This window comes from Neolamprologus multifasciatus, chromosome 23, assembly GCF_963576455.1.
Source record: "Neolamprologus multifasciatus chromosome 23, fNeoMul1.2, whole genome shotgun sequence".
Lineage (NCBI taxonomy): Eukaryota > Metazoa > Chordata > Actinopteri > Cichliformes > Cichlidae > Neolamprologus > Neolamprologus multifasciatus.
In genome coordinates, this window is record NC_140460.1 from 30,909,624 (window position 1) to 30,936,160 (window position 26,537).

Consider the following 26,537-nt stretch of genomic DNA (forward strand, 5'->3'; position numbering starts at 1 on the left):
TATGTGAGTAGGCTAGTGTGTGTGTGTGTGTGTGTGTGTGTGTGTGTGTGCTCTCAGACGCCCAGAAAGCATCTGAGAGCTTGCACTACATGCATGCTGAATGATTTGCATGTACACTTATGTCACTCCGATCGTGCGTGCACGCGCGTGCGTGTACGCGCGTGCGCGTCACGTGAGCCTGACGTCATCAGGCCAGTAGGCTTTTCTTCATTAGGATAAGCTCAATATTCTAACGGTGGCTATGTCCTAGTTCTCTGTTACATTCCAAAACCTCAAAACTTTTTTTTTTAAGTAAAATAAAATACAAAACGTGCTTTTTCTTTTCAAGTATTACCTTTTTAATTAAAAATAACACCGAAAAATATGAAAAGTTTGTCCATTAGAAACCAGCTGTCACACAATACCTCTACTACAAAAGATCTGCATAAAGCAACAAGTAGCCTACACAACCCTGAAGAGACAAAAAATCTTTGGATAGAGGATATGTTTTTTTCCCTTTCACTATAAAATTACTTATTGACTTTTCCTAATACAAAGCAGAGGCAAATAAATAACCCAATTAATCAGACAATAAAATAATAGTCAAATCAGCGCACTGAAGATAATATTTTTTTCAAAATAATAATTTTTTGGTTATAGCAAATAAATAAATAAATAAGACAAAGAGGTTGAGCTCTGAATCGTATCCCCTTGGTGGTTTGAATTGTTTGACAATCAGTGTCGATGAAGCAATTGTTTTTTTTTACTTATTCTTTTTCTTTAGCAGCCCAATTCTAATTCACAGAGAAACCTCTCAAAAAATGGGAAACAAATTCATGGGGCCACTAGACCCCATCTTGAAGTGCTTATCGTTGCCATCGATAGACAGCGGACATGAAAAATAATAACAAACAAAAAACAACAACAACAACAACAACAGAAAAAAGCCTCGAACATACATCAAACGAATAAATTATACAATGGATTAACAGAAAGTGCCATTTTTGAAGAACACCACCACTTTCCAAGTTCAAATTCACAGCCTAAAATATAGAAGCAACAAACCATTATACATTTATACAAAAAGACGGCAGCTTATGATATTAACATAAATAAATTAGCCTTAAATATTAACACAATTAAATAAATAATTCCATACACTTTAGGGGAAACAAAAAAGCATGATTAAGGTCACAATTTTATATGTCATAAGTGGCACTTACGCATTGAAATGTTTTTTTTTTCTTCCTTTATGGAAAATCTAAGCTAGATCTAAAGCAGCTATGTTTACGTCCTTTCGTTCCGATCGGAGGGGGGGGATACCCCGTGTTTATTTTGTTCAACCTCAAAGTGACACAGTGAGGGGAGCATTCAGAAATCTATTCATGATATTAGATGACATTAGGCTAATATCATTTTTAGATGTGGATTAAATGTGAATCAAATTAAAATAACCAGAATCTTCTTGAATTTGTTGCAGCCCACGCGAATTATTATTTTTTCTGTCCTCCACTGCATCACTGCAAAGGAAGCATGAATGCCTGCGGGGGCTCTTCCAGACCCCCCCCCTCCCCTTTTGCTGAATTTTGCGGAAAAAATAATTGTCATTATTGCATCCAACGGCTCAAAACAACTCGGCGCTTGCTGCTTGCAGTGAGCGATCTGGACTGAAAGTTTAGGCTCCCGTAACTTTTTGCACCGCTGCCACTACATCAATCAACACTGGACTCACACTGAAGGGCTCAGCTCACCATTAGAGGTATGGCAGAGTGTCAGCATCCGGGGAAGTGATGCTTTAGTTTGGATGGAGATGATGCTGGGCAGATTTTGGGCCTTGAATTGGATGGATTTTTTTATTACATATCATTAAATGAAATAGAAGTTTCGGTGAGATGAAGGCAACACTGTGTCACAGGTGTTAGACCGATATATATGTGGAGCCGATATCGACATTTTTACATCAATCAATTAAGCAAGTCCACCTTAAAACAACAGTTTGTACCCCTGCAGCAGAAGTTTCGATTGTTTTTTTTTTTAAATTCACTGCAAAATTATCTGATTACTTAAAAAATTGAACTTCCTTTTATTCAAAGTAGTGCTTTGTGGTGTTGAAAGCTAAAAAAAAAAAAAAAATCTCCTGCACCATTCCACCCTGACCGCTAACCTTGCCATAACCAGTTAACTTCCAGCACGCCGAGCGAGTCCAGTCTCCCAACAACTCAACCAGTTTCTCTCACATATGTGTGCGCGTAGAGGGCGGAGTGGGGGGTGGGGTGGGTCGGGTCACTTTTAGACATCCAGCACATGATTGAGATAGGAGATGTAGCATATAGCCAGTCTGAGGATCTCGATCTTGGAGAGTTTCTTGTCCGGAGGTAATGTGGGGAGTAATTTCCTCAGCTCCGCGAAGGCCACGTTGAACGCCTCCACCCGGATCCTCTCCCTGGTGGCGTGGGCTGAGCGGTACTTGGCCGTGGCCCTCCGTCTTCTCCTCTTCTCCTCCCTGCTCAGGGGCTGGTCGGCTTTGCATTTGGCTCTGTCCTCCATCTCCGCCGGCTCGTCCGAGGTACAACCGGCCGACTTCAACCCATTGAGCATCGTCTCCGGGTCGGACTGAGTCCAGGAGAGGTCCGCCTCAGCCTGATCCGGGCTCAGCATCATTTTTATTCTGCGGTGTTGGCAGTCCTTCTCAAGAACCTGTGCACGGGCAAAATCAGTCATTGAAACATTAAAACATTGCTTTTTTTTTTTTTTAATGGTCATTTTAAATTCCACATTTTACAGTCAGAGAGCTACTGTGTCACATGCGCTTGGATGAAATAAAGAACTGGATTGATTTTTGAAATCATCGTTTTTGCTGTTTTCTGCACTCAGGCACCACTATGAGAAAGCCCACAGCGGGTGCTCCAGTCCCTCCTGTGCCTATTGCATAATAAAATTAAACTCCATAAATAATGAATGGTTCAAAATTCGCGGTTAATTCACGAAAGCTTCAGGCCTTAAAAACAGCCAAACAAATTTGAATTTCCAAGTGTCATGTTTGCAAAATATTGTTTTTTAAACGACGTAACTCTTTAAAAATAAATGTTTTTAAATTAAAGAAAAAAAATTCCTTTTTTGCGAATTAACATAATCAGAATTGGCCATCTGTCACAGTGTGATGAACACATCTGCTTGGCTGAGGCCGGAGCGACTTGACAGCATGAAGGCAGGAGATGGTAAAATAATGTTGACATCTGCTGGACACCAAATTATTGGAGCAGTTGCTTTTTTTCTTGATTTTTGTTAATAAAGAAAATAGATCTACGAATCTAAAAATAATAATAATAATAATAATAATAATAATAATAATAATAATAATAATAATAAACAAATCTGAAAAAATCGTATTTAATTTGTTTTTATTTAAAAGCTTAATTTTCCACAGAAATCTGAGACTCACCTTGACAAAGGGTTGGAGGTTTTGTTTAGTTTTTTTCTTGTTGGGGACTAAAAAGGCGCTCTTGAGCGGAGCTTCAACTCCAAATTAACTCATATTCCACCGGCCAAAACAACCAACAAAAAAAAGACAACAACAACATCAGATGCTAATGAGACGAACATTCAAAGAAAACAAAGAAATGAGAAAAAATATTTTCTTTTCTTTCTTTCTTTCTTTCTTTTTTTAAAAGTAGTTTTTGACTTTTCTCAGCCGCGAACTTGCAACATGGGGATCACGCGGGGTCAAACGTCAAGCGTGGAAATGTTTCTGCTGATAAAAAAAACAGCCCATCAAAAGTCTTGAGAGGATTAGGTCGGACGAGTTGGAGAAAAATAAATAATAATAATAATAATGATGATGATGATGACAGTGGCGGTGATGGTGATGATAAGCGTGGATCAGTCAGCCCCCCTGTGTGATCCCAGCGATGGAGAGACAATAGAGGAGATGGGCTGATAGCGGTGAAAGTGCAGCCAGGGCTACTCGTCCGTGAGCCTGTTGGAAGATGGGGATAAAAAGAGGGACAGATAAGCGAGGCTCTCCCTTGTCAGGAATCAGCGGATCGGAAGGCGGTTCGCGGATAATCCCCCCTCTCTCTTCCTTCTTGCGCCGAGTGTCATATGCGAGATAAGATCCAAGCGATCTGGACTAATAAAGGCTCACTTCATGGACGGAGGGGATGGAATATATTTGAGGAATGGTATTGTCTAACGCCGCCCCTCCCTCCCTCCTCTCTCATCCCTCTCTCTCCTTCTCTCGCTCCTCCTCACACACACACACACACACACACACACACACACACACACACACACACACCTCCTCCCTCTTTCCTCACTCCCCTCAGCCCCCTCAAGCGGTCTCACTCCCGTGGGAGCAGTGGGCAAAGGGAAAGCAGAGATGTGTGCATGATAAAGCGTGGAAAAAAAGGAATACTTGTCCATGTTGTGAGTTTTTGCACGTGCTCACATTTGTAGTGAATATTAATGATTATAAATAAATGTATATATGTATTTTAAATGCAAATGAAGGGGGGGGGGTCAACTTAAATGCGATACAAGCCTGTAAAGAAACATTTTCTAGAATGCTTTAGAAATGTTGCTTATTTTGGTTATTTTCTTGGATTTATGAAAATTAGAAACCATTTTTTGTAAAGAGGTGAAATAATAAAGCAGCTCCTCTGTTTTTTTATATGGTTCTGAGTGTGTTTCACCCTGTGTTTATCAGTGGTCTGTTGTACTAATGATTATTAAAATAAATAAATAAATATTTGTTTTATTGTCAAAACTAGATGGTGTGGAGAGAGAAAGAGGTGGAGAAGCTGCATGCCAGTCCGAGGATGTACTAGGATCAGGTTATAAAACGAGAACAAGAATCAAAGCAACTGTTGCCAGTCAAACTTCTTTCCTTTCATTTTTTTTCCTCACAGTGTTTAACACTCATTGAATCTTTTTTTATGTTTAAAACAATTCAAATCCATTTGTTGACATATTCATTTGATTTGGTAAATAAACAGCAAGATTATAAAAGGGAAAAACAGCACCTCAAAGAATCCTGGCTGCTAATCTACAACAGGGGAAAATATGCTTTAATTTGCTCTATGCTACTCAATGACTGCCCAAATAAGTGCCCAGAGGTGTTACCAAGAAGGCCCTGATTGATGACACTTGCTTATTAAAGGACTTTGATATTAAAGAATAGCAAAGAAGCATCAGGGAGAACACATTTCCTATTTTCTCAGATATACGACTTACAGTATAGCCTACACATCGCTGACTTTTATCCAAGTTCTGCAGCTCTTTCCTGTCCCTGCAAACAACGAGAAGTGGAAGTGTAGTTTAAGGCCCTCGGAGAAACAAACCTGATATCCAGACTCACAATAAAGATGGATGTAACAGCTGAGTTCAGTGGAGGAATGGCTGGAGAAGAATATAAGTGGGGATAAATGCCAACATACTGTCCCGCTTGTCACATATATATCCCAGGATTATGTCATATATAATGTTTTTGGAGTAGAATTGACACAAACATAAACATAACTTTTTTTTTTCTTATTATATTGACTTTTAGATTTAGGAAAACTTCAAATCAAGCAAACTTGATCTCTTCTCTTCTCTTCTCTTCTCTTCTCTTCTCTTCTCTTCTCTTCTCTTCTCTTCTCTTCTCTTTTCCCATCATGCCTCCCTGTGCCCGGTGGCACCACCAGCGTCGGGTCAGGAGGGCATGGTTCCAGAGGAGGAGCAGCGGCCAGTAAGTGTGGGGACTAGCTGCGCCTAACGAGGTGATTAAAACGATAAGGGGAAGCACGGATGACTTGCCGTGGCCCGCAGCCACCGACGTGTTTATTGTCTCACGCACACACACACACACACACACACACACACACACACACACACACACACACACACACACACACACACACACACAATATGTGAATGAGGGAGAGAAGTACTACCACAGTGCCAGAAGGACCATATCACTGAAAAATCAGCGTGCGTGTGCATGACAGAGAGAGAGACACAGAGAGGGAATGCTTGTGTGTGAGATGACGGACAGCTCGCCTTGGGCTCTGGCCGGGTCCGTGGAGTGTGTGTGTGTCACAGAGGGACTCACAGCGGGGCGTATCGGAGACATGTCAAGACCAGGAGACAGAGGCCTCCTGACAGCTGGAGCCCACAGACACACACACACACACACACGGACCACCACCCTAATTACTTCACAGATGGAAGAAGTGGAGATAGTATAAGCTTGGTGGTCTGCATCGTCCGGACCCCTCCTCAGACCATAAGGCCCTTGGCCAAAGACATGAAGGACCCCTCCAAGGCTGTTTTGTTAGTGCCTGCTGCAATTACATCCCACAGCTGATGTAGTGATTCCGGAGACAGACAGGCAAGCTGCAGGGTGGTGGAGTCACCAGAGAACAGTTAATGGATGATGTTTGCTTTAGTCATGGTGGTGCTGGTAAAGAAGCTGAGCTGGTTCCGAGCTGATTTGTGTGCACGTCAAGTCGTGCTTCCGCTTAGGAAAATGAAACTTTGTTGTGACACAACACTGCATGTTAATAACAACCTCACACGTGTCATTTCCAGCAGGTCAGTGGGCGCAGAGATGATGCAAAGAAAGTTTTAGAGACATTGCACACAGACATTGTAGCAATATGAAGATAAAATAATCCAATAAGTCTTTAGGTTTTGACCATTACATACCCCCTTAAAAGATGTAATATGATGAAAATGTAAACAATGAACAATGTCATCTCATACTTAAAATTTCAACAAATCAAGCGCACACTCATTTTTCCTTAAACGGCTAAAAAAGCATTATAAAGAACTAATGAAACTTTTTTCAGACTGAGATATTCCCTCGAAACAATCACCTTGTGAACACGAGTTTAGCGTAGGCTGATACTCTCTCTTGCTGTGGTTCCCATAATCATTCAGACCGGCAGACACACGGGAAGGAAGCCGTTCGGTGATTTATGGTTATGATTATTATTTGAGGGGTTCATATCAACCAGCTGAGGCCGAATACTGCTGCTGAGTTTGTGAGGAAATAAGATGCAAATTTGAAACCTGAAAGGATCAAATTGTTTTCCGGGCTTAGTCTAAAAGCCGAAAAGACTTAAAAACAAGCCTTTTTGTGTGTGTGTATGTGTGTTTGTGTGTAGGTGGACATCGTGGTGAAGAAGCTGTCAACAAGAAGTTGGGAGGTGATATCACTCTGATGAGATGTCTGTAATGGAGTTATTTCTCTAATCAGTCAGAGCTCTGTAGACCCCTGTGGCTGTCTGAGTTGCTTGTTACAACAAAAAAAAAAAACCCCACCTTGAACCTGTGTGACATACTTCCTCCTGTCACCTATCAGACACACTCGCACGCACATACACACAGTTTTGAACATTCCCAGAGAGCAGTGGGATGGAGCTGTGAAATGGGAAGGATTAGTCACTTTGTCAGGAGATGTATGAGGCTTCTCTCAGGTGGACGGTGAGCCACAGGGGGCGTCTGCATGAGGCAGAGGGGAGAGAGGAGAACTAAGAGGCTGAGAGAAAAAAAGAAAAGATGGAGAAGAGCAGACAGGCAGGCAAGGAGGTTCCACGAAGGTGAGCGAAATGAAGACAAAGTGGGAGAAAAGACAGTTTGAGAAATACAAAGAACACATTGAGGAAGTTGCTGCGACTGATCATTTGGCCCCAGAAGCCAAAAAGTTGATAGAACTCTAATGCGACCCCTTTCACATTTGCTTCACTTGCATCACTGAGACACGCGCTCACGCACTGGGGAACACTCTGGGCAGCGTGTGACCGCCAACTCGTCCATGTGTTGTGTTCTCTCTTTTCTTCCAGGCTAGTGAAACAGGCAGCGGCCTGGTCTTTGGCCTTGTGTGTGTTTGTGTGTGTGTGAGAGAGAAAGCGAAAGAAAGTAAGTGTGTGTGGATGGGGAGGGGAAGGGTTTGCCAGTTCAGGCCTGAACAGGAGGTGTGGGATCCAGAAAGCTGGAGGTCCCATGTGAGAATGTGGCCGTCGTCAGCGCTGCCGTGGCAGGCCTCGGCACCATCTGTGCTCCCAGCAGGGCGCCCAGCACGTTCTACGCCACCCAGACAGATATGGACACACAAAGGTGCTCGCTTTCTCTCTTATGAATGTGCAGTTACGCGCACACTCACTCATCAGGAGTGGAGAGACACACACTTGGGAACGAACAGTGAGAGGTGCAGGAGGACGGATGATGAGTTTGTTGATTGTGCAGTGAACAGGATGAGAATGTCTTGGTGATGATGCTGATCTAAGTGTGATGACTTCAGAGGCAAAGATTAGTCAGAAAATGACCCAGATGTGCTCTGCTATTCACATAAAACTTTCAGTTTCATTTTAATAAAGATGACAATTAATTTTCTGTGCTTTTTAAAAAACTTTTTTTTTTGGACTAATTTAAGCAGAGTCATTATTATATCTGTGTGCCAGTATTGGCTCTGACACACCAAATTCAATAATTACATTGATTAAATTTTATTTACATAGTGCTAAAACAAAACAGCAGTCACCTCAAGGCACTTTATATTGTATGGTAAAGACCTTACAGTAAAATAAAGAAACCCCAACAATCAGCAGCAAGGTAGAACCAGGCTCAGGGAGGGGCAACGATCTGCCATGACGAGTTGGGGGTGAGGGAGGAAGACAGGACAAAAAATGTATTTATCACGTTATTACTGGGTGGCTGTAGCTCAGGAGGTAGAGCAGGTCATCTACTGGGTTGGTGGTTTGATCCCTGGCTGCTCCAGTCTGCATGCCAAATATCCTTGAGCAAGATACTAAATCCAAGTTGCTCTGAATCCAACAGAGTGTGAATGTTAGACAGAAAGCACTTAAGCATAGAAAAGAAATAGTTGTATGAATGGTGGATGAAGCTACTGGAAGTCCTCAAGTAGAGTAGAAAAGCACTATATAAGAACCAGTCCATTTACCATTTACTTGCATTAAAAAGGTTCCTCAGTTATCTGCATGCTAAGAGGATCCATTTTCCTGCGCTGGTTTCCATATTTGTATGGAAGGAGGAAAACGGTGGAGAGGTCTACAGATTTTAAAGAGTGGAGATTATAAAGGAGAAGGACATTACGGGGTGGCTGGAGCTCAGGTGGTAGAGCAGGTCACCTACCACGTTGCTCTCTGACGCATCCATCGGAGTATGAATGTGTGTGGATGTTAGTAAGGAAGCAGAAAAAATAGAAAAAGTGGTTGTGTGAATGGGTTAATGCACAAGTTGTGTAAAGCGCTTTGAGTGCTCAAAATAGAGTAGAAAAGCACTATATAAGAACCAGTCCATTTACCATTGCTTTTATTTTTATTGCATGAAAGGACAACAGCACAATACTGAAATACAGCCTCTGTACAGAAACAGCTGTATTATACTGTTAATACATCTTCAGCTCTTTATAAACATCATGCACAGATAGCATGCTAACACAAAGCTAGCCAAGAGTCCAGAATGGTATTAAAGCTGAGTCCAAGCAGCCGAGATCCTGATGAGCAGTCATATTTGTAACATTGGAACTTTTTTCTGTTAAAGGTTTCTATTGTAGAATCACTCTTGGCAGTCTCTGTGTTCTAGTTTTCAACTTTAACATGTGTTATTGGTTTTGTGAAAAACTAAAACAGAGGTTGTGTGTTCACAGTAGAATATGGATTTGTGTCCATCTGCAGAACTGTAGATAAGGTTTATATTGTTAAATGTGACAATTTATGAAGTAACACAAAAGGAATGCAAAAGGAATGTAACAAGTAGCGTAACAAATACTTTCTCTGGCGAGAAGTTCAGTAACATGTTGCATTACTTTTAAGAAAAGTAAAGAGTAATGTGTAATACATTACTTTTGTTGAGTAATGACCTCAACAGTGCTGTGTGATAACAACGACGCCACAGTCAGAGACCAGGTACATGGATGGATATACAAATGGCAAAGCTGGTAGGCGGAGCTAGGTTAACATTCATAACTTGCCAGGCAGCTGAACTAATGTAATAGTCCACAATTTTTCACGTTTGTGTGTTTTAAAAAATGGGTTAAACAAGCATATTTAGAAGGATTTAGAAGTTCATTGGTGTTAGAGTACTTTAACCTAGCCTCTTGCTAGCATGATATTACATGCAAATTATAGAAAAAGGCACCATAAAATGCCCTCATGAGTCATCACTCCACCATGTACTGCCAGAACAGTTCCTTGGGATTGACTCTGAAAGTCTCTGGAACTCTAATACATGGACAGAAAACCATTCTTGGAAAACTATATTCCCATATTTAGGATTTTGAACATGGTGGTTGGAAAGTGATGTCTGACTCACCGAGCCACAGGTGTTGAGTTGGGTTTGACTGTGAAGGTCCGACTGTGAATATAAATCATTTTCATACCCATGAGGACAGAAATGTGTCATCACAGGAAAAAGGTGATCACTTGGTATTGATTTGCATTGACCCTTCCCTCTAAGGGAACACATGACCTGCAGTGTATGGGTCAAGGGTTCATGTTTTTCCGTCAACCATCCGCACCTAAAAGAGGTGTCAGTCTTTGTATCACTCTTCTCAGCATCAGCGTACACTTTCTTCTGTGTGTGGGAGAATGCATTTGGTCAGCCTCTGCCCTTTTGTTTTTGATCGTCACAACTGTACGTTTTGTAGCTTCGTAAAGCCCTGTTTCAGTTTGCTCTGCAGCGCCTGACGTTTTGTGTTTTTCCGGTGACTTTGTTTATTCAATCAGACTGATTTTCTGTCTGAGCTCACAGCGATAATCAGCAAGTTCTTAAGCAGCTGTTGTCTCAACTTAATTTTTTAAGAAATTTGTCTAACTTAACTTAAATCATTAGCTTTGTGTTGCCCAAACAGATATGAGAAAAACAAGAGTATATATGGATAATTTTCAGCTTTTTAGTTCAGATTTTAAATCCTGACTATGATCCTTTTTTTAGCATAATTATTTTTATGCACTATCCATGAATCCATGAGGTGCACTGACCTTTTTTTTTTCTTTTTTTTTTTTAAAACATATTTCATTCCTTTCTGCAACTTTCATTTCAGAGCAAAACTAGGCTGATACATAATTTAGAATGGCAATAGACTCAAGAAAAAATGTAAAATATTAAATTTAAGGTTCTTGTCAAATTAAATGGACTTTATTGGATTTTAGCAAATATGTTTACCTTTAAGATTAATCATTTGAATGAATAAACCTTTGTTTTCAAATATTTCATTTGACTTTTACTCAAAATGATTGCTTCCTGTATATCATTTTCTTGAAGGTTGCTCAGAAAATTGTTATTTACGATAGGAATTATATATTGAGTGGATCTGCAGCTTTCTTATGCTTTAAACAAAGAAGTCAATTAGAACATTAAAGCTCTGTTACTTTGAATGGCTTCTCTTTTCTTCTTCTTCTTTAGTGCATTTATTTCTTCTCTTAATCTTGACTGGAAACTTCAGAACTTTTCTGTTATCACCTGCACATCTGAACCCCATGTTAGAGCCATCCATCTTTTCCTCTCCTTCCTCTTTCTCTCCTCCCACCTTGTTCTGCACATTCTGCACAGCCTCCCATACCTGTTCTTCCTGCCCGCTGACCCTCCTGTCTTGGCCCTCAGCCCTCCTCTGAAGCTGCACCTGTCTCATTTATGGTGTTTGTTAGCTATCTTCAGCCACCCCACACCTCCACTTTCCTCATACCTTGCACCTCAGCCCGATGACCCTTTCTTTCTCTCTCTATCTCTCTCTCTCCCCCTGGCCCCTCATCCTCCCCTGAGCGCACCCTGTCGCTCCATCTAGGGCCTCCAGCTGGCTGATGAGTTCATTAGGCCCAGAGCTCTGCCAAGGAGTATGGCGTTGTTTGGGCCAAACCGGGAGGGCATCAGGGGGCCCCCGGTGGCCATTGGGCACAGGCCTTGGCCATTGGAGTTGGGACAGAAAAGTCCCATAATGTCCCACATGTCAATATGCAGGCTTGGTCCCATTCCTGGAACCTGGAGACTGTTATTTCGTACATTAGCAATCTGGTTTGGGGCTTGTTTCTCCCTTAAACTTCAGAGGGAAGAACGCAAGGCGTTGTGGTCTGAAGGGGTCCACATAAACAATGAGGGTAACAGATTTCTAATAATCCCCACAGGTCGCAGTGACATCTGGCCCTGCACTTGAGCGTTGGCTCAATTAATTCAGAAAACACAAAACAAAAAGTGCCAGGGGCAAAGATCTGGGGGACGTCACAGTACACTTTGCATGTGTGTCTATCAGAGTGTGTGTGTGTGTGTGTGTGTATTCACTGTGGCATTTGATCAAATCAGCGGCAGTTTATGTATGTGTGAATTTTTTTCAAATTAGTCAGAGTATACAGCTCCTACACCGAGACACACATGATTATAATTTTTCATGTGAAACAACAACAAAAAAAGGTGCGTTGGGCTATTTTTTCCATTAAAATATCTCCAAAATACTCCATACTTTATCGTTCCCTCTGCTCTCACCTTTTCCCTCCTCTGTCCTCTGCTTCCTTGCGGCGGGTCAGCTGGGGTTGGAGCCTCCGTGGCTGGGCTCAGGTGTAGCCTCAGCTGGGCAGAAGGGGGGAGGATGGAGCGGAGAGGTGATGTGAGGAAGAGCAGAGGAAGAGGAGAAGAGAGGAGAAGGATTCTGTCCCACAGGGAAGCCGAGAGGGAGTCAGGAAAAAAAAAAAGGAAAACAAACACGTGTGTTCACGCAAGTTAAAAAAAAAAAGAAAGAAAAAAAAGACAACAGCTTTGTCCCTCACCCCTCTTTTCTACACCTCCCCCATCGTCTCTCTTCCCCTCTTTCTCTCTCACTCTTTCTCTCCTGGGAGAGGCCTGGCCGGGCTTGGCCTGCACGCCATCTGCTGCATAATGTAACGGGATGGAACTCCAAATCCTTCATTTCCACTCACTGCCTGTCATCTGTGTGTGTGCACGCGTGTGTGTGTGTGTCCACTCGTACAGTTGCATAGGCACACTGAAAGGGTGTGAATGTTTGGGTGCGTGTGAGATCTCATTTTATGGATGTTGTGACATTAGCTCGCCCGGCGATGATGTCGAGCGATGGGTTTGATGAAACAAAAGGTGATGCCAAATGTGTGTTTGTGTTTTATTTTTCTAAAAATACTTACTCCACCATTCAACATGCAAGTCTGGTAGTTTTCAAAGCGTCCGCCGAGGAAACAGAGTTTCAACTCTCAACAGCTCTTCGTAGCTGGCAGCATTGTGGCATCGCTGAGTTGTTTGTCTTTCTTCATCCATTTTCAGATGTAACAAAAGCTCTAAATGAAATAGTCTTTAAACACGAGCTCCTGGGAAATCGAGCTGAGAGTGGCACCTCGCCAAGGATGTCACAAATTTGCTTTTTGTTTACAAGTTAACACACAAAAGTGCACACACACAGAGTCGTGTTTAAGTGCTCCACCCCTCTCTGCAGTGCTGGTAACCTGGAGGTGCAAAGAGTTGTCCCTCCAGGTCCCCCGTGGGGCCACTATGAATTGGGGGGCCATCTGTTTTCTGGTAATAAGCTTTCTCTTCATTCAGTCTCTCTTTCCCTCCCTTCATCCTCTCTGTGTTTGTTTGATTCTACTTTTGTTTTGGAAGGGTTTTTTCTCTGTCTCGCTCTCATTCCCCAGACATGAAAAGACGCAGACAGACAGAGAGATCTGGTGCGAGAGGCAGCGTTGCTTCTGGACATAAACACAAGCTCCACTGCTGTTTAGGGGAATGGAGACATGGCGAAATATCACAGTGTAACCCCTGAACCCTGACCAGCGATCTATGGCTGTTGACACAAAGTAAACGTGACACATCTCTCCTCACATAAACCCCTGCACCCACCACCCCTACCACTCCACTCTCTCCCCTTCCAGCTGCTGGGCAAGTGCTAAAGTCTGCATTAGATGCTATGTTCTTTGTTGCTGTATGGAAGCCCCAACAGCTCTAAAAACTAAAGGAAACGCCAGAGAATATTTGAAGTGCCTCTGTAGCCTTTGGAAAAAGAAGTGATACCACACAGATGAAGGACAAAACTCTGTTGTGTGCTGTGCAAAGCAGCAGAAAAATAAACCCAGTGCAAAACTACAAACTACAGTTCCACATGTGGCTCCGGAAGCGTGTCAGTGTGATAAATGTGCAAAGATTTTAAGTGGAAATAAAGTTGTTTACTACTGGTATAAAAAATGTTTTGCTCCTGTAAACAAGGCAATTTTTAAAACCATTTACCCTTTTTAAATTAATTTAAATTGAACTGAATGACAAGTGGACACTGACGCTGACGTGGACCTCTCACTTGTGTTTGTCAAACTGATGTCCACAGATTCTATTAAATGTAACATTTTGCATTGTAATTATGTAGCAAAACGACATGCAAAATTACATGTAACCAAATTAATTTGAGCAGATTTATTTATATTTTCCTTTTCTTTGAGTTCAGGCTTTCCCAGAAGTCTGTGCTCAATCTCTGGTGATTGAACTTTTCGCACTTTATTTGTGTGTGCTACTCAGCGCTAATCTGCAGATGAGAAGGGCAGATACACAAGCCAATATATGCACATCTGTTTTAGGTTGTGACTCACAGTGTAAATAGACGATCCGTTCATTTGTGTGATTTAAATGGGATTGCACAGTACTTATTATTGAAATGAATTTAGAGCTGACACACCAGCAGGCAAGGAAAGCAAACCTCGCTCTCCCATCATCCCCTCTGCTCCCCGATCCGTCGCTGACGACCTGCATGATTGTTTAAGTTTTTGTTCGGAGAAATATTTGGTATTAGATGGCACCAGATCGATCATAATAGTTGCCATGGCTACGGTGCAGCGTGATAGGGGAGAGGCTGAAAGGGGAAAAAAAAATAAAGGAGGACAGTGGACTTGAATTCACGTATATATAAGCACAACCTCGCATTAAAACAACCTTGAGTCTGAATGGAGACATGTCCAAGGGCCTGCTTTAAAGTGGTCGCAGCTCCTTTGGCTTTCATAACTTCCCGTACGTGTCGTGTGGAGCAGTGTTAAGGACAAATAACGTGTGTTTGCAGCTGTTTGGCTGCTCCTGCCTGAGTGTACCAGTTCAAACCTAATATTGCACAATACGCGTTTATGTTTCATTGCGGGCTGTGCATGACAACATCAATATGTCATCTGATATTGCTCATTATCCCAGCTGTAGCATTATCCGATTTATGTCTTCCTATGGCAGATTTCAATGCAGCCCCGTGTTATATGATGATTATGAGTGGTCTGGGCCTGGGATGCTGTCTGCATCTCATTGACGCAGAATGAAGTGGATCAATATACCAGAGGGGGCTGAATCAGGGAGTCCTGCATATATGAGAGACAGTGTGTGTGTGTGTGTGTGTGTGTGTGTGTGTGTGTGTGTGTGTGTGTGTGTGTGTGTGTGTGTGTGTGTGTGTGTGTGTGTGTGTGTGTGTGTGGACAGACAGCCTTGGGAGATCAGAGTGCACAACTGCTTGCAGCCTCAAACAGCTTCTCTGTTTGGGTCTCTCACACACACAGCTGTTTTTTGGGGTTTCATTTTTTTTGCTGCATGCACAAGAGCAGACTGTGTGTGTGTGTGTGTGTTTTTTTGTGTGTGTAAAACATTAAGGTGAAGCAACAATGTAATCACACAGTATATCTGCCTCCAGACTGCTTTGTTGCAAACTTCACGAGGCTATATCTCTTCAGCGGCGCAGCAGGTAAGCAGGCAGACAGACAGGCAGGAGTCGGGCTCTCACTTGCTCTCATTTAAGTGCAGATTTACAAGCTGTTTGCGACAGCAGCTTAGGTGCCTTTTCAACATGCCTAGCTGGGAGGAAGCCGCCATGTGAATACATCTGTTGTGTCATCCAAAGTGCAGCAAACAAGCTGTCAGGCATTCTGTGTTATGAAACTGAAAAATCGGAGCCCTCTAATAGCTCAGGTGCTTTGTTGGTTTGTTCTGAGAAATGGATTTGCTCTCGTTGGAGGGATATTTTTATTACGTTTGCACGCACAAACACGCACACACACACGTATATAGTGCTGCTACCTCACAATTACACAATTACACTAATTTAATGCCCCATTCTCCTCTATTAATCCCGTATTCTGTCCACATTTTTATTCTTGCTTTAAATGAAGGGGCTGCCACATGCTTCACTCCAAACAAAAGCAGGGTTAGATTTATTCTTCATTTGAGGCAGTGTGGGTGGTGGTAGAGTATTTGGTGTGGAGGGTGTGAGGTGTGTGTGTGTGTGTGTGTGTGTGTGGTGGGGGGTTCATGCATGGGCATAACCCGGCCCCTGAAGGAAGGCCCCCGCTGCCAGCTGCCAGCCATAATTAAACAGCCCTGCCGTGTCTATCACTGATTATGTTTGACCTGGCTAATAAGGCGAGTGTGTGCCACCTACGTGTGGCAGGAGAGCACCGCGGCCTGCGTCACAGCGCCCATTGTCCTCTTTTAGATGAGGTTATTAGTTTGATGTATCGCCGATGCCAAAAAAATGTGTGTGTTGCTCAAACATCAGGTGCTCGGATGCTGCACCATTTGGTGCGTCACATAATAGTGAATATGAAATAACCCCGCGTTGGATGGAAACTAGTTTTTTTTTATTTTTTGCTTAAAAAAAATCAAAGAAATTACAATCAGAAGCCAGATCTCATGTTCACAGTGTAACACAGTGTTTGTTAGTCGTGGAGTTTTAAGACAGATTGGACGTTGTTTTTCTAATGTTGCAGTAAACCCAGCACATTTCTGCTACAGCACATCAGGTCTTTTTTGGTCAGGAAGAGGAAGCAAAGACTGTATATAAAAGATAGATGCAGCCACAGTGACATCACCAACTGGTTTGAATTTTTGACTTGAAAAGTGGTGGATCAGACTGTGGGCATCAGCACACCCTCTGGATTCGTCGCTTGTGGAACATCATCACACAGTTCTTTTTATTTATACCCGCCGTTAAGGTGCAGGAAGCTGCAGTTTTCTCCTAAATGATAGGTGTCCCCACTCAGACTCACCACCACATAAGTGCTGATATAGTAAAAGAAGAAGTCAAAACCACAATCAAATCCTTTTGCACGACTGCCTGAATAGCCACAAAGAGTGTGGTGCGCTGTATAATTTGACGTCCATCGAACACCATTAGAAATTGAGGATGTGTACTTATGTGTTTAACCACAAGGTAGTCACACCCCTGGTTTTTCATCAATTATACTCTGAACAAGGACATTAAAATACATATTGTGCTGTGTTCAGTAAGACATAAAATTATCAGTTAAGATCACAAACAAATCAGGAAACTGTTTACTGATCAAGTCAGAAGTTGGGTTTTTGTTGTATAGATTTCTAAACATTTTGCAGCTTGAGCGGTCCCTCTCTGCTGGTTTTTAAGAAGGACACAATTTTTGAGGTCCTTTTGCACTAGCTTCCCTTTTCAGAGACAATATTCATTATTTAATCCATTCTATGAAGCACATGTCTGCTGATGAGTGGGTGTTTGCACAAACGCAACAAAGTAAACCTGGAGGCAATCGTGCCAAAGCAATGAACGCACAAAGATGGGAAACGTTAGGTTCCAGCTTCCCACTTAAGATGTGCTCTGCATTCAGTAAAAAACTTGTTATCGGATTTTTTTCTTAAACTTCAAATTCATCCCACTAGCTTTGGAACAGATCACATAATTACACTGTGAAATGTTTATTCCTACTTGGGTAAAGATCACTGTCTTCCCAAATGGCAATCCCAGGGTGGGGTATCCTTTAGTAACCGCTTTTGCCTGCATGTACACCAACATTGCAGCAATCAGTATAAATTAATAATAAGTGAATCAAAGTGCTTAATTTAATGGAGGCTATGAAAGATTAATACCTGACATTATCCAAGCTGCTGTGCTGTAAGGGGAACCACCCATGCCTGAGGTAAACCAATCACATTTCTATGAATATGACATTAGACACATTGATGTGATGTGTTCCATCAATGTCAGCCAGTCTTCACTACAGCAAGTCTGGATAGAAAGTCCACTGAGTGTGACTGGTCTATTTCTGTCTCTTTTTCCTCCCTCCCTCTCTCTCTTGGTCTAGAGGCGAAGGATCAGTTCAGGGTGGAGGAGAGCTGGTGTTTGGCCCGAGGGGGCCTTGGACACAGATTCTGTCATTGTTCCACAGCTGCCTCTCTGCCCCTCCCCTCCCTAGCCCTCTCCACTCTGTGGCCATCCTCACCTTAAGGGCGTCCCCTGCTACCCCGCCTCCCTAATGAAGAGTGACATGCGTCCAGAGGATCTGATCTAGTCTGAAACTGGGCCCTTGCCTCCTCTGTTTTGTCTCCTATTATTGACTGTGGTGGCTCATGCTGAGCTACGGTGATGAGAGAGCCATATACCCAAGAGGCATCGCTCCCAATTCGGAGGGGAGCTCAAAGGGCAGATGCAATTGTATGGAATCGTGAGGGCCTAATTGTCTTTATTCATGAGCTGTGTGATTGATATTAGTGGGAAATGAGACACTCTAATTGTCCTCTTATATGAGGAATTTCTTAAAGGCCCACACTTTGGATTATCTGTGGTTTTGTGTGTGTGTGTGTGTGTGTGTGTGTGTGTGTGTGTGTGTGTGTGTGTGTGTGTGTGTGTGTGTGTGTGTGTGTGTGTGTGTGGGTGGGTGCTATGCGTGGGTGTGTGTACACACTACTGGGTGAGATATCAAACTGACAACTCCTGAAGGGCATCTATGCAGTGGTCTCCCAACATATCACTTGAAATGATTCAGGTTGCCTTGTTGTCCTTTCTGACAGTTTCTTGCCTTTTATGACATTCAGAGAATTCAGACACAACATTGCTGGGAAGAAACATGCAGACAACCTCTTAATAGAAATGGCAAGCAACCTTTCTTGTTTATGTTATGTTCAGTGGCTCGTCAGTTAACACTGTAATCATTTACACACTGTAATGAGCAATCCAATGTTCTATTATAATCAACTTTAAAATTATTAAAAGCACTTCTTTGCTTACTTCCTGACAGCATACTGCAGATCCATAAGTCAAAATGGTGTAAGTGACAGTTATTATGAATAGCACCGATCAGCTTGAAAAGCACTGCTGGGAAAGCTGTGGACCTGATATTAATGTGCTGCTTTCATTCGCCAACAATTTTGTAATAAATGTACCATTTACTTCAACCAGTCTCACTCATAGCTTGTCATATGCTAACACTTGGTCAGGAACCTTTGATCTCCTCAGTGTCATTTTTCAACAGACCTCAGTAGTCCTATAGTGACTCAAATAGATACAATGTGACCACTTGGGTCAAAGTGTAGTGTTGTCACTGTAGCTGGGCAGATAACCATGGTAACCAAGGAAGCCAAAATGTGGAATAGAATAGTATTTATGTAGACCTTTTCTAGGCTTCTACACTACAAGTTGCATTCACTCTACAGAGCTTTTTTGTCCCCCTTTATGCCATTTAAGCACTTATCACACATATTAAAGGATGCATCAAGGGCCACTTGGATGGGTGTCATTTGAACTTTCCATGTGGCTACTAAACCACCAACCATTCAATTCATAGTCACACCCATTAAAGGTAACCAAGGAAATGTCAAAGCAACTTGATGCAGATCAATTAAGTTTGGCTCGTTGACGTGGTGAGGGGTCTATTATAACTCAAATTTTGACTTTTCCCTTGATCCTGAAGATGTCTTGGTGTCTAGAACCAATTTAATGCCTAGACCTACACTTAAAAAGACACAAAGTGCCTTATTGTACCCTTAGCAGCTTGTCACTGGGATAGTAACTTCTGAGGTTCTTTCACTGTGCCCTTGTACCCACTCGTGGTTTGTACCTTTTCAATTTTATTTATATAGCAACAGTCATATCAAGATGCTATATACTGTAAGGTGAAGACTACAATAATAGAGAGAAAACTCCAGCAATCAAACAACCCCCTCTGAGCAAGCACTTGGTGACAGTGGGAAGGAAAAACTCCCTTTAAACAGGAAGAAACCTCAGAAACCGCTAATCCAGGGTCAGGGAAGGGCAGCCATCTGCCACGACTGGTTGTTGGTGATGGAAGGAAGACAAGATAAGATACACTGTGGAGGCGAATAACTTTTTACAATTTCACAACCTAATTGTAAAATTAATATTACCATTAAAATCTAACAGAAATGGTGTAAATATGAACCTTTTGGCTGCTTAGTGTTTCCAGCTTTTGTATAAAGACAAATGAACCTTAAGTAGACTGCCCATGATTGTATAGGGAAGGTTGAAAATCAGAAATAAAATAAATAATGATGCAGAAAGTTCTTCTTGTGACATTAAAATAATAGGGTATGTAAGTGTATCCATCTGTCTACCCAGCTGACCTATCTACATACTGCACCTACCTTTTCCATCCTTCCGTAGCATAATCTAAATCCATGAGGGAAAACACCTTGACGGACTCAGGTGAGCGTAAATTATCGTGTTCGCGTGTGTTATATTGTGGGCCAACATGCATGCATACACCAACCCACAAATAAAGATGAAAATAGGGTGTGAGTGTTTATGCACATATGCATGAACACATGTGTGTGTGTGTGTGTGTGTGTGTGTGTGTGTGCACCCACCAGTGTAATGTGATAAGCTCCAGCAAAGCACATACCTGATGCCATTAAATGCAATTTCCCCTGTGTGTCAGCCGAGCCATTTGTCAGCTGCTAACACTGCACGCTTTATTAAAAACCTCATCCGCTTCAATTAACTGCGCTCGCAAAGCAGTTTAACTCCACTCTAATCCTGTCAAGATGTTTAAACAGGTCTTACGTACAGTAGGTACATCATTTCAAAAGATATCAGTGAGGTTTTCGGGATTTTTTTCTGCCCCTTCACTTGTTACCTAAAGTTGGGGCTTAGCTCAGTGAGGGTGCTGATTTTTTTTTCTTTTTTTCCTTTCTTATTGTGAAGCACCTCTCCCCAACAGTGACATAAGTTTATGTAGGCCATCATCCTGCTGCTGACAAATGTGTTTGCATTTTTCTGATAAGCACATTCTGTATGCTATGTTACATACTCTCTACTTATATGCCAAATTTTAAAGCTGTTTCTGCGTGAGTAAACAGGAAAATTAAGCTTGTAACTGTAAAATCAAGCTTTAATTTTTGTGTAATAGCTGGCAGCTGTGGCCCACTATGGCTTGTCTCTTTGCTTAAGTCGGTTGTGACAGAAAGCATGGTTGTGACCAGAGTATTTGGGAACTGCAGAAAAAACAAAAAGTATATTTTTTATATGTACAATAGGATTCAAGTTACAATTACAATCACAATCTGTGCCCACTTTGCTCTGATTGGCAAGTTTGTGCTGGGCATTCATTCCTCGTCTGCCGCTATCAATCTAAATAGTAGCACTAGGATTTGTTAGCATCTATAACTGTCTCTTCAGATAGAGTAGTCAATCACATCTGGTTTTCCCCCAGCAGCAGAGTTTTGCCCCTTTGAGCCACTTACTGCTAATTTTCCTCAATAAAAAGTTAGTCTGGATTTGCATCACATTTATAGTATGAACGTGAGAGTTTCAGAGCAGCTTAGTAAGAAATATGGAGTAAACATGGACAACACGTTCTCATCCCAAAGCGTACGCCATGTGACAAATCATTGGTATGTTACACTTTCGGCAACCCAACATGTCTCTATGTTACGCGTTCGGAAACATCAGGAAACATGAGAGCTGTTTGGAATGAATCTACACATGTACATATAGTTTTCCTTTCTCATCATTAATCACTTTGAAAAACACTATCTAACACGGGATAAGGTTATGGTTAGGGTTAGGATTAAGGTTGGGGTTAGGGCTGGAATACACAGCTGGAACATGTGTTACTGCCGGAGTGTCATGCTATTTGATTCCATCCACAACCAGGCGCGTAACATAGGGACGCACAAGGTTACCTTTCACATTCTTATGGGACGCCTCGGGACGTGATAAATCGTCGGTATATTACACGTCGGGAATGAGAACAGTCTGACATGGAAGTACACAAAAAAAAACCCACGACTGCACTAAATTTCACTTTCTTAGCTTCTGGAAATATCTGCCAAACTGCAGAAGGATTCTTTAGGATAGAGACAGATCATAATTATGGCAAATAAATAATGGTTAAAATGAGATTCATATTTCAGTTCAATTTGGTTCTATTCAGTCATCTTATACTGTAAGGTAAAGACCCCAGGGTAAAGGTAAAACACTGGGATTTGAAGTATGAAGTAAAAATCTTGTTGTCATGTTTAACAGAGAGGTTGGACTTAATAGCTATAATCATCACACTTAGAGCAGTTTAAAAGGTTTATTGAACACTGGGTGAATGGACCTGAGGAACTGGTTAGTAAGATGTGAGAAAGGAGAGGCAAGCTTATTCCAGGTCAAGGTTGAAATGTAAATATTATTAGAAATTGAGTGAATGAAGTTGCCTTACTTAGGGAATCTTTGGTTGGCAGGCGGAATTCCAGCGGAGCAAAGTGAATAGTGGCAGAAAGTACAGGCTTGGAGTTCCTTGGGAAAATGGGTTAGTCAGAACAACTGGTGAACACAGTTTCAGAGAATGAGGAGCTGAGGAACAGATGGACAGATTGCATTGACAATGCCTCTACCATAATACTCATCATGAGGCATTTTCAAAGCGTTCCAAGTGTTCAGTGCAAAAACCGTAAATAGACATAAGAGAGTGGAGAGGCTGGAGAAAGGGTGAAACTGAGGTTTTTGTACTCTTATTTAAAAATCCTAGAAACATGGTGTGTGACGACTTCCTTACTCCAGATACCATTACCACATCCAAAATGTTGCAGTGAGAGTACTGTCAGGGATTTCCTGTTAAAGGGGACTTTTTCCTTAGCACTGTCACCAAGTGCTTGCTTACTGGGGGTCGTCTAATTGTTGGGGTTTTCTCTGTTTTATGGGGTCTCTATCTTACAAGATAAATCTCCTTGAGACAATTGTTGTAATTTTTCTCTGTGTAAATAGGAATGAATTTGAGTGAATTGCTTATATATTTTGCAACTAATGAAGGAAACAAAGTGCAGGCGTTTAGCTGGGTTAGGATCAGATGTCTTGTGGAAGTAGGAAGTAGTGGGCTAGGACTGGAAGGTGAGGAAACATCAGAATTTGAAGACAGCCACTCAGTAAAACTGAAGTGGAGAACTGGAAAACTTCAAACTTCAAAACCTTTAAAAATGTTGACTTGAAACCTGCTCCTCGTTTTAACCCTGAAGTCAAGTCCTTTTTTCACATTAGGGCCTTGAAGGCAACAAAATGAAAATCCCATTGCAAAAAAGAACCTAGCCTGAAGGGCTAAAACTGCATCCCCCAAGGATACCACACATGCTCTTCTGCTTTCTTCCACTCTCTTCAGTGCACACAAACACACATGCTCACACACGGTCATGCCAGCAGGGAGGTGATGGTTAGCATGGTGCTGTCACCAGGGGATCCTGGGTGGGGTTTGCAGGAAAGGGAGAGGTGTAAATTGGGTGAACGCTGGGTGCAAAGCATTCTGAGTGAAGACTTGGTACTCTTCCTCTTGATGCTTTGTCACTCACACACCCCATGAGATACAGGTGGTGGGTAAGGTGAAGAGAAAGGGGAGAAGGAGGAGGGGCAGCTTGGCTCAGCTGTCTGTTGTATATTATGTTTGTATCAGGACTGTGAGCTCTACTGTGTCTTTCACGGCTGCTCTTTCTTTAACCTGTTTACGGACTTTCTTTGCCGTCCAACACGCTATGAAACAGTTGATTGGATTTCGAACACTAGAGCAGAAAAACAAGGTGTGAGCCAGACAGAGGGAATTGGACGCAGTGGGAAAAGATGGGATTGTGATGGCGTTGACCACAAGCAAACAGGTTTATCCCGTAATTTCATATCTATCCACTTGATGTTGATGAAATTTGAAAGTGTAATCAGCGAAACGAAAGCTAAAGACGAGCAGGTGTGACTTGCCTTTGATCATAACGGAGACCAATTGCAATTAGGCCCAAAATGGCTTGACGGCAGCATCAGGGGGCTGTTTGCAGATTATGTATTTTTAATCACAGTTGTTAGCATCTGTGATGGATGCCCATTTTGCTCTCACCAGTTTGTGATGGCATACGTCATGTTTGTTACCTGTTATCAACGCGTGTAATCTGTCCATGAACTGCATGAAAAGGTGTACATTCTGAGCGCTACATGAAAACCATAAATGACTTTGACATACACCTCCACTTGGGTTTAATAGGAGAAACAGATAATCTCTCAGCTAATGAGAGAAAATCAGTCCTGTGATTAAATATTAAGGTACAGAACAGAAATGCATTTAAAGCTGCATTAAAATATTTTGGTCACTTGAAATAAAAACTGCACACCCAGTCTTGACTTTCATATCTTTTATATTTGAGTCCTGAAACAGCTTTTTTCAATCTCAAAGTTCTGTCTCATCTTTAACCCTAGCTTCAGACATTTTCAGATAACACGTGCTCTTTGGCCAGTTTATTTGTACTTATTCAGTCGTTGGTTAATGCAAATATTAAATAAGCCATTGGTAACAAGTAATAAGTCACATGCCTAAATGCAGTGAGTTGTATTTAGGCATGCAGGCAGGATCAAGATGACTGGCTGAAGCTCAAACCAAGCATCAAAATGAGAAAAAAGGGGCTTTATGGGACTTTTCACACTTGGTTGTTTGTACTGGATAGGTTGGTCTTAGTATTTCAGAAACTTTAGATCGACTGGGATTTTCCTGCAGAAGCATATTTAAGGTTTACAAACATCGGCCTGAGCAAGAGAAAATGTCCAGCAAGCAGAAGTTCTCTTGTCCAAAAAGCCTCATCAATGCCAGAGGTCAGAGGAGAAGGGCCAGACTAGTTTAAAACCAAGGTTACAGTAGGAATAAAAAAAAAAATCAGTAGACACAATTAGGGTGTGCAGAAGAGCAACATGTCAAACCTTAATTCAATTTTATTTATATAGCGCCAAATCACAACAACAGTCGCCTCAAGGCGCTTTATATTGTACAGTAGATCGTACAATAATAGATACAGAGAAAAACCCAACAATCATACGACCCCCTATGAGCAAGCACTTTGGCGACAGTGGGAAGGAAAAACTCTTTTTTAACAGGAAGAAACCTCCGGCAGAACCAGGCTCAGGGAGGGGCGGGGCCATCTGCTGCGACCGGTTGGGGTGAGGTAGGCAGAGACACTGAGCTGGAAAGGATGTGCAGGATAGACAGAGATGGAAATGTAAGAGAAGAGAGTATGAGCGAGAGTATGATGAGACGGTGGAAGGAGTACTTTGATGAGTTGATGAATTAATTTAATGACAAAGAAAGGAGGAATTAGGGTGGCCCAAGGGTTGGCAAGGAGGAGAGGGCAGCTATGAAGAGGATGCAGAGTGGAAAGGCAGTTGGTCCAGATGATATACCTGTGGTGATATGGAGATGGCTAGGAGAGAGGGCAATGGACCTTTTGACCAGATTGTTTAGCACAATATTGGAGGGTGAGAGGAGTCCTGCTACTGATGTGCATAGTTGTAGTAACTACAGAGAGATAAAGTTGATGAGCAATACCATGAAGCTATGGGAAAGAGCTGCCAAAGGCAGAGGCGACAATAAGTGAGCAGCAAGATGGTTTTATGCCAAGAAAGAGCACTACAGATGCAATGTTTGATTTAAGAGTGTTAATAGAGAAGTATAGAGAAGGTCAGAAGGAACTTCACTGTGTCTGTTGGATCTGTTGTACTGCATGAGTCCGAGTGTCACATAATCATGTAGGGGTGGTGCAGGACATGTAAGAGGACAGTGAGACAGTGATGAGGTGTGCGGTGGGAGTGACAGATGGGTTCAAAGTGAGGGTGGGATTACATTAGGGATCAACTCTGAGCCATTTCTTGCAGTGGTGATGGACAAGTTAACAGATGAGGTCAAGCAGGAGTCTCCCTGGACCATGTTGGTTTCAGAAGACATTATGATCTGTACCGAGAAGATCTGTGGAAGAGATCCTGGAGAGGTGGCGGTATGCACTGGAAAGAAGTGAAATGAAAGGTACTGGAAGCATGAAAAAAGGTGTGGTGAGATGCGATGAGTGTCAGGGGTGATTTGTGACAGAAGGCTAGCAGCAAAAGTGAAAGAGAGGATTTAGAAGATGGTAGTGAAACCTGGGGTGATGTATGTTTTGGAAATGCTGACCCTAAGAAAAAAAACTGGAGGCAGAGCTGGAGGTGGCAGGACTGAAGATGTTAAACTTTTCACTGGGAGTGATGACGACAGATTAGAAAGAATACATCAGAGCGACAGTTCAGTTTCATGTTTGGAGACAGAGTTTAAGATGGTTTGGACACAGACACGTGCAGAATATGTGTTGAATATGGAGCTGCCAGGCAGGAGGACAAGAGGAAAACTGCAGAGAAGATTCATGGATGTAGTGAAGGAGGACATGCAGAAGGTTGGCATTGACTGAGGAGGATGCTAGGGATAGGGTGAGCTGTGGCAACCCCTAAAGGGAGCAGCCATAAGAAGAATGAAACATAAATATTCCATATTTACAAAGACCAAAGGCTGTATTTGTCAGGTGTGTGTGTT

At 42.2% G+C, this 26,537-nt stretch overlaps 1 protein-coding gene across 1 annotated transcript; it reads right to left on the minus strand.

The window, feature by feature from the left end:
- Positions 1-314: 314 nt before the first annotated feature.
- Positions 315-4,269, minus strand: LOC146491973 (helix-loop-helix protein 2-like). The gene is made up of 2 exons (XM_085152562.1): positions 3,422-4,269; positions 315-2,676 (listed from the first exon to the last, which is right to left on the minus strand). Exon 2 carries the CDS (start codon positions 2,638-2,640, stop codon positions 2,269-2,271), a length of 372 nt encoding a protein of 123 aa, XP_085008688.1. The 5' UTR covers positions 2,641-2,676; positions 3,422-4,269; the 3' UTR covers positions 315-2,268.
- Positions 4,270-26,537: the final 22,268 nt, after the last annotated feature.